Consider the following 10859-nt stretch of genomic DNA (forward strand, 5'->3'; position numbering starts at 1 on the left):
TTTCTTCTGCCTTTGAAAATATTCACTTTTGAATATCTTCTGGTCACTCCTTCTAAAAAATAAAATCTGAGGCTACTTTAATAATAACTGTGTCACATAATCACATACTTCTGTGACAAAAGGTAACCATACTGCCCCCAAGATACTTGGTGGTGTTGCATCTCACATACAGTACTGTGCAAGTCTTAGGCAGACAAAGAAAATGATGTTCAGATTGTCCTCGTGTTGGTGTAAAACTATATTATGCCTGTCAAAGTGTGTCAGCTTCGCCATTTCAGAACCTCTGCTAAAATCATCCTAGTATTTGCAGCGACCGTCCAGTGCAGCCATGTATTTTTTGACTTGGCCACTAACACACATCATACAGCTGGTCAATCTCTCACCGACTTTTTAAACCAGTATATTTAATTATTTAATTGAGCTGCTGGTGAAATTTAACAAAATCATGGAACGGCTGAGGTGCCCCTGAGGAGAAGTTTGGGAACTTGAAGCGATGTTCATCTAGCCATCCGGCTAGATACCAGTAACTTTTTAAGAAATAGAAGAAATTCTTACTAGTTTTCATTGTGTTACTCTTAATTTGCACATGTTCTAATGTTAAATTGTGTTTTTTGTTCTAAGCCAAAGTACACTTCCTACCCTGGTAAACAGCTTTAAACATTTCTTTGGACTGCCTAAGACTTTTGCCCAGTACGCATACCCTTAATTCCACACGTAGGTGCACAATGAACACAGAATGCAAAATCAACAGAATACATTTCCACAGTGGTTTATACAGCATGAAGAATTGCATTCGATTGAGCTACTGCTTAATAATTTGAATTACAGTATTACCAGATACTCCAAAATTCCACAGGGCAAAACAGTGAATGGTAGAGTGTTTTTTGAGATATTTTACTGTATGGGTTTGACATGCCTGGGATGTCCTGTTAAAGTAAGCAGGTCTTCAGCTATCACAGTCAGACAGTGATGAAAAACGGGGTTTATATTTGCATCCAGACTGCGGTCATTGAGCTGAACTCAAATCGGCCAGATTGGCGGATAATTCACAGATGCTGTAACGATTCACTGAGCGCACGAGTGTCGGGGCAGGTGTGCTCCTGGAAAGCGCCCCCCCATTCCTGCTGCCCCCTGGAAGCAGCCGGTCACATTTCGAGCTCCAGCCGACGTTTAACGGCGCGACATGAGCCTTTGAACCCCGTCTCATAACGTAACCCGAAACGGCGGATTTTCATGAATAGATGTCTGGGAATGTCCTGTGTTTCACCGGAAAAGGGCTACCGACGTGCAAGATGGAGACAAATGGGCAAAGCTGCTACAGTTTAATCTAGAGTTCAGGTCTGGCGAAATCATTCATAGCCCTAGCAGTGCTGTATAAAGTCAGAACCAGTGTAGCTGCAGCAGTGTGATATACATGTTATGTTTTGTCAGGTAATTTAGAATTGAGAATTTATGGCTATATGATTATGTCATGTGGGAATTGGACAAAAAATGATGCAAAGCCCCCTGGGATACTGGAAGACCTATACCCCCGTCATTGTACATATACAATGGTTACTGGTGCCTGGCGAGATCCTGCAGCGGATGATTGAGATACACTGTAAGCAGAGTTTAAATTTATGCTACAGTTCACCATCAGGAACCATGGTTAGATGTCTGGGGTGAGTTACCAGTGCATGCGTGTCTCGTGGTATGTTCCAAAATTCTCCCCCAAACAAATACGAAGACAAAACTCAGTCCATGAGATACATTTACGAGAAAAATGCCTGTCGACTTAGTGAGTTTTGGAAATGTAAGAAAAGTTTCTCATTGAAGTACATGAGGACTGAGTGAGTTTCAGTTCCCAGTACTGTAACAAATGATGAGGACAGCTAACTTTAGGCCATATACAGGAAATATTTTGACCACTTTATGCAAATATCAGTGTTTATGTCTTCTGCTCAAGCTGATGTCAGTCCAAACTAGGAACTGGGAGCCTGTACAATATGATCTGTGGGAGAGAAAAAGCAGATGGTTTCCTGCTGTACCAGCGTGCCTGCAAAGCCTTTGAGCTGTTCCCCCATTTGCTGGCTTGCTCAGTCACACTCTGCATTTACACCGAGCTGGCAGATGTAAATAAAGGGCCTTTGGCTAAACACTCCTGCCTGCCCTTCAGCGGGGTGACACCACTGTGACGTGTGTTCAGCCACTTCTTTTCCCAGGGTGCCTCTCCCACTCTCTTCTCCTCCTGTTTTCTCTCCGTCTCTCTCTCTGGGATCTCGCTCTATCCATCTGGCATGTCCCACACCTGCTTCTAATCTGGAAATGCGGGCTGACCCTTTCTGTACCTTATGCACTACGCAATAACGGAAACTATTTTCCAACACATGAAACGCAGGGTTTATTTTTCATTCTGGATGAATATGAGAAATTGACTGTAGGTCACCACCTTCTCCTTCCCCAGGGCTCAGCATGATTTCATATATTGCATATTTCTGGGCTCAAATTGCCGTCTTTACTTAGAACCGTTGGTGTACCTTGAAATTATGCCCCACCTGGCAAAATGTTACCTTGTAAGGGGGGAGGATAGGTTTTGGGGGGCCTACAAAGTGCTGGGCCCCCTGCTTAGCACCTTATATATTCCTTGGTCCAATGTACAGCTCATTTTTAAAACTATAAAAGATAATGAACTAATTAGAGTTCATATTGTTGTGTGAAGGAATAGAAGAGGGAATCTTTGAGCAGCGGAAAAAAATTAGTAAACAAACCTGGGAAAAATTTGGCATGGCAAGAATAAAAATGAATAATACAGTAAATTGTTTTATATCTGTCAAAATAAACGTGAATTTTATTAGTTGCAAAAGGGGTATAAACACTAATTACATATATAGGTAAATAATATCGAGACGTTACCCATAAAATTCTTACCGTGTTTCAAGTGTCATCGTCCCGACTCATAAGATGCAGCTTATTACTGTCCCATAAAAGCTGATAAATAAGGTTTTCATGAGGCTGTATGGGGTGAAATCTCATGCCACTGATAAGGCATAGCACCAAGTAACACTATTAAACTGCCAATGCCCAACCACAGGGCTTCTCATATGTAAAGATGTATGTAACTGCACAGCTGCAGATAACCTCTGTAAACTAAACTGACATTTGTCATTGTTAAAAGTCTTTTATCTGTGAAACAATGGTGTACAGTATATTGAATATCACGACTTTAAATTTGCTTATTTGAATTACATGTGATGCATTTTTTTAATCAACTGTACTGTACGCTTACAGTAGATTACATGAATAAAATATTTTCTTGAATGAAAACATTTTACGTATTTCTTCTTCAAACATGCACACACAAAATAATGTACAATTGATACTTGGTTTGTATAGAAAATAACACACAGAAGTGAATGCAATGAAAACAGTCCTCTGATTTTGGTCAGTTATCAACCAGCCTACATGTATAGAGAAAAGAGCCCTTAAGAAAAACATTTACTTGTGATAGAAAATGGAGCATCAGTGTTATAAAATACTGAAGTGTTTTTTTTTTAGATTACTTCAGTAAATATGTGCATTGTACATTAGCTTTAGATAAAACACTACACCCATCCACAAGTCACACAAACATGACAACGTAAACTGAAGAAAGTCACATGACGCACGCCAAAAATGCATTTTGTGCCACATGTCGTGGTCCCAAGGACCATAAATGTGTTTCACAGCATCTTTTCGGAACCAGTTGCTGTGAATCAAGCAGCCACCCAGAGGATGGAGATATCAGTGGCCCCTTCGTGAGCGATCTGGTTGACACGTCCGCGCACACAGTCAAGTGTGGCGAAGACCATAGTGCCATTCTGGACCTCGAAGGAGGCCCTCAGACCCACGCTGGTCCAGTCAGTGCCCTCGGGCATGTGTCCGCCCACCTGCTGGGCCAGTGGCGCCGGCTGAAGCCGATCACTCCCTTGGCGGTGAAGCGTGAGCTTCACCACGTTGCAGGAATGGATCATCTTGAGGCTGAGGCTGACGCTGGCTATGCCAGTCTCCCGAAAGACGAAGTTTCTGCTCGCCCACTGGCCGGAAGCCACCAGCTGCACCTGTGCCACTCCAGGCGTCACCTGGCGGAAAAGCAGTGCCTTGTTGCGCACGGCCCCCGACGGTAGGGCCGTCTTGGAGACAGTGGATGACAGGGCAACGGAGATAGCAGAGGGGATCCAGACGAGGCTCATCGTGCTGATGCCGGAGTTGTCACCAAAGTAGCGGACGTTGCACTGTGCCGGTGAATGGATCTCAAAGCTTAGTGTGTCACCAGCATCGACCACACTGACCCCGGACACGGAGACGGATGTGTCCCGGTAGTTCACCCCTGACTTGAATGCCTGTGTGATCTCTGAATTGGTCCCATTGGAGTTCAGGTAGGCTGCCACTGAGAAGCCGTCCCGCACACAGGTATGTCCCATGGAGTAGACAGCCTGCTGGAAAACGAACTTCACCACCCCTTTGTCAGTGAACCTCACAGCCCGGCCGTCATGCGACAGACTGACCATGTAGGGGTCCGAGATGGATGTCACCTTGAAGGTGGGCCGGTAGTTTGTCTGGTACTGCATTGACATGGACGTCTGGGCCGTCATGGTCACGGCACCCGTGTCGTGAGACAGCCAGAAGAGGCTGAAGGGTGTGATGAGCTCGTAGACGTGAACGTCCTTGCTCTGGTTGCAGTACTGGTTGGGGCTCTTCAGGGACAGGGACAGCATGTGCTCCGGCTCCACTTCTGCCGTACCGCTTACACTCACGCTCTGGTAGTACTTCCCTTCTGGTTGCTCGACTCGCGCCCCACTGAGCTCCAGGCCCTCCTCGCTGTTGTTCATCCTTATGGAGACCTGGAGGAAGTTCCGGCAGCTGTGTCTCAGGGCAAAGTTAAAGTCGCCCCACAGCAGGCCATGCTGCTGGAACACCAGGCTTCCGTCCGTGTTGGATAGCAGGCCTTGGCCCTCCTCCTTCCCCTGGATGCTGAGCTGCATGCCGGGGTAGATGTGCCCGGCAGACTCCTTAGCCAAGGGCAGGAGGATCGTCGCGGCCCAGGCCCGGGACAGCCTGTTCTCAGAGGGGGAGCCGCACATGGTGTCGCTGACCGCTGAGCAGGCCAAGACTACCGACTCCCCGTCGCAATCAGAACATGCCTGGCACTCCTGGAGCTCCATGTTGTAGAAGTAGTCATGTCCACATAAACCGGCACTGGCATCCCTCTCGGAGACACCCAGGCACCTGAATCCACCTGTTCAACACACCCCAACCAAGTGGTCAGTCATGGTTTAATGCTGCTCAAAGTCCACGTGCCGCACTAGGCAAGCATCACACTCCAGGACAAAGAGAAATTGGCTTGATAAATTGCCACTGAAGATGATCCCCTAGGCAGCCGCCTATGTAAACTAGTGTTTTGACCTGCACTGGTGTAGTTATGTTTTCCTTATAAGAAGGTCGTATAAGACCTTCATTTACAGAGAGTTGTTTGTCTGCCCTTTCTAAAGCCCACACACCCGTACCTGCATGTGAGACGTACCTGGAGTGTTGAGGCATTTGATTCGTTCGCCACAGAGGTTTGGTAATTCAAGGCATTCATCTCTGTCCTGCAGAGAAAAGCAGCTTGGTTAAAGTTGCCAATGTGTCACCTAACAATGGAAAACCAGGAAAGTAAACCCGGAATTTCGGAGAGCTGGAAAAACAGAAATGAGGCAGGATCTCCTCCCCCGATTCGGGTTGAGCCGGGTCACAGGACATGGACGGGATTACCTGGCATATGCGATCAGCGTTCAGCGAACATTGCGACACCAGGAAGAAGCCAGGGGGGCACATGGTGCACCTCTCGCACTGGGGGGGCTCCCTCTGAAAGTTGCAGTACTCCTCGGGCTCGCAGGCTCCGCAGTGCTGCGGTGCTGATGGTAGGGGCCCGATATCCATCACCTTGGCATCCAAGTCCACCTTGTGCACGGCGTAGGACTTCTGCAGGTGGCTCGCGAAGTAGCCCTGGATGTCGCCATGGAGACCCTGCGGCGACACCTGCTTCAGCATCTCAGCCAGCGTCCCATACTGCGCCTTGACCGCTGCCACCTGCTCCAGCATCTCCTGCTGCTGCTGTAGGATCTCACGCTGCTGGCCAATCAGGGCGCTCTGCTGCTCCGCCAGCCGCTGCTGCAGCTCCCGGATCGCAGTGGTCTGGCTCCGCAGTGCCTCCACCAACTGCTCCTGCCCTTTAGCTAGCTGCAGCTGCAGGACCAGGGCATCCTCTGAGGGCACCTCATTCTCCCCTGTGAGGACAGGGGAAAACGGTGACTTAGGACCTCCATTCAGAGGTCTACAGTGTTGGGAGCAATGAAATGTGGCAGTTTGCCTTTAAAAAGATATTACAGCTCGCTGTAAAAGTTAGCAAAGATACTTTACCGTGGACTGGGGGAAGGTCCCCACTGTAAAATTCGAAAAGGGGCATTCATAACTTAGGTGGCAGACACATTCAATCTCTCGTGAGAAAGAGACGTAACACGTAACCAGGAGCTGCGTTTTGATGGGCGCAGGGCAGAGTTATAATTCTTGATCTGAGAAGAATATCAAAGTATTTCGCGTTGATATTAAAGTCCTGTTCCTACAGTGAAACGCAAAACCCAAAGCGGAATCGGAGACGATTCAACACGCAAGCCAACCCGCATCAAGCCGCTTCGCCTGTCAAATGTGTTCCTAGTTTAGCAGCCCCTCTTACAGATGGGGATGTGGGGGGTGCGGTGGGGGGAGCAACATTTTGGACGGGCTGTCAAAGCATTCGCTGCACGTTAGCAATCTGTTTTTTTTTTTCTTTTAATATTGGTAGCCTTACTTTTGCTGAAGCTTATTTAGATCGGTAATTTTCTATTAAAATAGAATACATTATTCTGGATTGCTAGTAGATTTCGATGTATAAGAGGTGAAGAATAATTAAATTATGTGTTATGGAGTAATTGGTGAGTCACTTAGTTAATTGTCATAAGCAGGTTATATTTTGACACAGTGCGTTAAGAGGTTAACCTGGTTTAATGTCGCAAGTAAGCTGAACTCCGAGGGGGGCACCGCCAAGATCCGACGCTGGGTATCCGAAGTCTGGAAACTCCCCCAAGAACTGGGCAGCCCTGTCCGGCATGTGGGGCAGAGGAGCCTGACTCTCTGCGTGGTCGGAACTGGCGGAACATCCTTCTCCGGCGCACGGTCGTGGTCTGGGCTTCGGCCGTATCCTGAGCGGCAGTTTGCACTCTATCCCCCAGCAATCCGTTGTGATGTTGCTCCCTTGTCGGTGCGGGGTGGCGCAATCCGCCCCGGCACACCCCGCACCCAGTCCGTCGGTGGGTCTTCCCCGGGCACCCTGCTTGCCCATGTCTCCGGCTCCACGATGAGGATTAACGATCGTAAACGGCTCTGAATGCACCCTGGTGTGGCTGCTCGGATGTCCGCTGTGGTGGCTGGGAGCGATGTGTGCTGACCAGCCCTGCGTCCCTGCCGGGAACTGCCGAATGGGTCTGACATGTCGCCCCGAGCAATGGGTCCCGGAGCAGGGCTTCGGGTCCGCGATCCCCGCGCCGAAGCAATGCGTTCCTCTGCATGTTTCTTCAAAGCTTTTCACGCTGGCAAACGTTAAAGCGGTCCAGCAGAAGAGAAAAAGCCAGATTTTTAATGTTGTCATTTTGAAGGTGTTTCCTCCTGCAATTCATGCCAAAAATGAAGGAAAATGACTAACGCATTAATGCAAACTGGTAACTTATTATTAAGATTAATACAACAATAAAACATTAATTATAATTAAATGAAACAACTTTCAGATTTGTTTTCAATATCTGGCATTTTGTTTTTATACTGTAATAATCTGTAATCATTACAAGCTACTTTTTTCCAAACGAATATTTCTAAAGTGATATGGTTTTTAATATACATACATACATACATACATATAGGTCTATTTCAATACAGAACCGTTTGAATAATTCATCAGAAAATAAGCTGGTAATAAGTAAATGCAATAAAAAACGGCAGACGTGGGGAACTTACGTTGAGCCTTTGGGTTGCAGTTCGTGGGTCCTGCGGACGTCAGTAAGGATTCAAATAACGGGACGTGTCCATGTCCCGCCGCTCGCTGCCTTATCCAGGGCTTCTGACTAAGCCTGGATGATTCCGGACGGGAATGTCAGGATGTGGCATTCCAGGGACTTAATTAGCATCAGGTTTCCCCGTCTCTACATTAACCCTCTACCTTCCTACAGGCTCGCTTGTTAAGGCTGCAGTTGGCACTGGAGCTGGGGGATCTGGATGCTCGTTTCACCGTTTGCGCTATCAAATACACTCCATCTGTCATTTAAAAGAAGATTTTGCATGAAATGCACCGGCGGTATAAATATTGTGTCTTGGGTTTTTGCCAGTCCCGTTCATTTCCCAGCTAAATTAAATCAATTCGAAACATTCTTTAGAAACATATGCAGTGCTTTTTACTTTATAGTCTCAGTTGCGTAGATTGGCATTGCTGTACTTTTCTTTGCGCACGAGTATTGGTCCGTGGTGTGGGAAGTGCCAAACTTTAACCGTAAGTTTATTGATACAGCTGTATTCTTTCAGTTTGTGTCCTTCGCGTAGGACGTATCCTGTCAGCATGGAGCCAAGGCTCACGGATGTCACTGACCTAAGCAGGTCACCAAAGACCTCGGGTGAAGCTCTGGAATTTGCATTAGGCTGTTGAAAGATCACCGTTTTGCCTGTGCCATTTCACGCTACTTTCATTATGAACGCACGTTGGTAATATAATTTTAAAGGACTGCGTGCCATTCACGTTTTGGTTCCATAGCATGGATAGGATGTTTGGGATCCCATCCATGCTTTTATAGGATAAATCTGCACCAAGTAATGACGAATTGAGAAGGTACTGATCATTATCTTAGGATAAATCATTGTAAAGCTGCTCTTCCTTCAAGTATTTCCAGTAATCGCCACATATTGACGTTTCTCTATCCAGGCCAGGATTATTCTATGGAGGATGAAGAACAGGCACATCTACTTGGAGGTTACGTGAAGCCCACGCTGCGCAAAATGGGTAACACACGTGTCAAAGTTTTCCTCTCAAGTATACCACCCTTTAACAGCTTAAGTATTGTTTTTTTTTTTTTTTTATCGCGGTGTAATTTCTCAATGATTTTTGGCAGCAGTGCACCACCACTCACTGCAGATGCTCCCCGAATCACACATGGTGAATGTTGCAGTGAGTCACTAGAGGGCGCCGCCATATTGCGGCACACTAAGGGCCACAATATACTTAGACATAGAAATAGAAATAGAAAGCCTTTATTGTCATTATGCTGGAGCGCGGATGCTACTTGTACAACGAAATTGCAGTGGCTACTTCTAAAGTGCAGACACTTACGGATATTACGTTTGCAATACAAACAGCATTCTGCAATAGACAATAGTAAACAGATGAATTGAGATGCAATAACACATAGTTTTAAGTATTGTATTATGCTATATTAGTACATAGCCTAGTAAACTATAGTATAGTATTATAAAAGTGAAAAATTATCGCACATTGTCTTTGTGTGTGGTGTGTGTTGTATGTGTCTGTTCAGTGCAGTGATGGGTTGTGGGAAAAAAACTGTCTCTGAGCCTATTAGTCCTGGTCCTAATTGCCCTGTAGCGCTGGCCGGAAGGCAACAGGTGAAACAGGAGATAGGCAGGGTGAGTGCTGTCTCATGATTCCCTCAGCATTTGTCATTAAAGTGTATTCTACACGTTACATTTTTTTTTTTTACCTGTTTTGTGTTCCATACACCTACAACGCATGGAATGAATGCTGAAAAGGTGTCGCGGCCATGATGCGTATGTGTATGTGTTGTGAACATATAACACATATGCTCAAATGAGATGGTCTGGCCTGTGGATAATTCCCTATTTCCATCACCAGGTGTTCCCACCCTTACCCTTTAGTCACAAAGCACCAGTCCTGTCGCCTAGCTGGGACACACCCACTTTACCTCTGCACAATGAATGCTGGGATATGTTGGGCTGCGAAGGATCCATCAGATGGATCCTTTGTGACTCGGCAAAGGAAGGATGCATTTCTAAACCACGATCGAAGGAGCCTTCTACACCGCTGTGATGCATTCAGTCTTCGAATGCAACCTTAGAAGAGTGTTGCCCCTGAATTCTGACAGAGCTACAGGATGCAGCCCCAAAACTTGAACACAGCCCTAGTCTGGAGTCGGTACTAAAACGAATTCTGGAACTGCCTTCGAGGAACTACAATTGGGTTGAGTTTCTGCGTTGTGAACACGACAAGTTTTTTGCATGGTTCTGGAAAAAGGTTCTGGTTCCTGAAAAAGTTCCTACAGTGTGAAAGCACCTATAGTTCCTTATAGAAAGAGAGGAGAGTAGATAGGAGAGTAATACATAGAGTCATTGACACAGCCCAAAAGATCATAGTACTTCCTCTGCCCTCAATGGAGGAATCTTCATGACACGCTGCCTCTGCAGAATCATCACCATCCTGAGAGAGACATCTCACCCCTACCATCACTTCTTCCCCCTGTTACCATCAGGGAGGCACTACAAGACCCCAAAGACCTGCACTAACAGGCTGAAAAACAGTTTGTTTTTTCCCCGAAGCCATCGCCGAACGGAACTCCAGTCAGATTAAAAGTAACAAGTCACATTTGGCTCAATAACTGTGCAATACTATGAAAACTGTGCAATATTATGAAAAGAAACTGCAAATTATAATAACTGTGATTACGGTGCAATAACTTGGCAAAACAATGCATATCTATTTATATTTATATAGGATTTTTCCTTTTTACTGTTTTAACTGTGTTTTTATTTTTCTT

At 46.1% G+C, this 10859-nt stretch overlaps 1 protein-coding gene across 1 annotated transcript; it reads right to left on the bottom strand.

Annotated features, from left to right (window-relative positions):
• Positions 1-2801: 2801 nt before the first annotated feature.
• Positions 2802-8660, bottom strand: nell3 (NELL (neural EGFL like) family member 3). The gene is made up of 6 exons (XM_049029599.1): positions 8482-8660; positions 8044-8340; positions 7033-7698; positions 5770-6284; positions 5540-5606; positions 2802-5254 (listed from the first exon to the last, which is right to left on the bottom strand). Exons 3-6 carry the CDS (start codon positions 7679-7681, stop codon positions 3732-3734), a joined length of 2754 nt encoding a protein of 917 aa, XP_048885556.1. The 5' UTR covers positions 7682-7698; positions 8044-8340; positions 8482-8660; the 3' UTR covers positions 2802-3731.
• Positions 8661-10859: the final 2199 nt, after the last annotated feature.

The sequence above is a fragment of the Brienomyrus brachyistius genome, chromosome 1 (genome assembly GCF_023856365.1).
Source record: "Brienomyrus brachyistius isolate T26 chromosome 1, BBRACH_0.4, whole genome shotgun sequence".
In the NCBI taxonomy this organism is placed as follows: Eukaryota; Metazoa; Chordata; class Actinopteri; order Osteoglossiformes; family Mormyridae; genus Brienomyrus; species Brienomyrus brachyistius.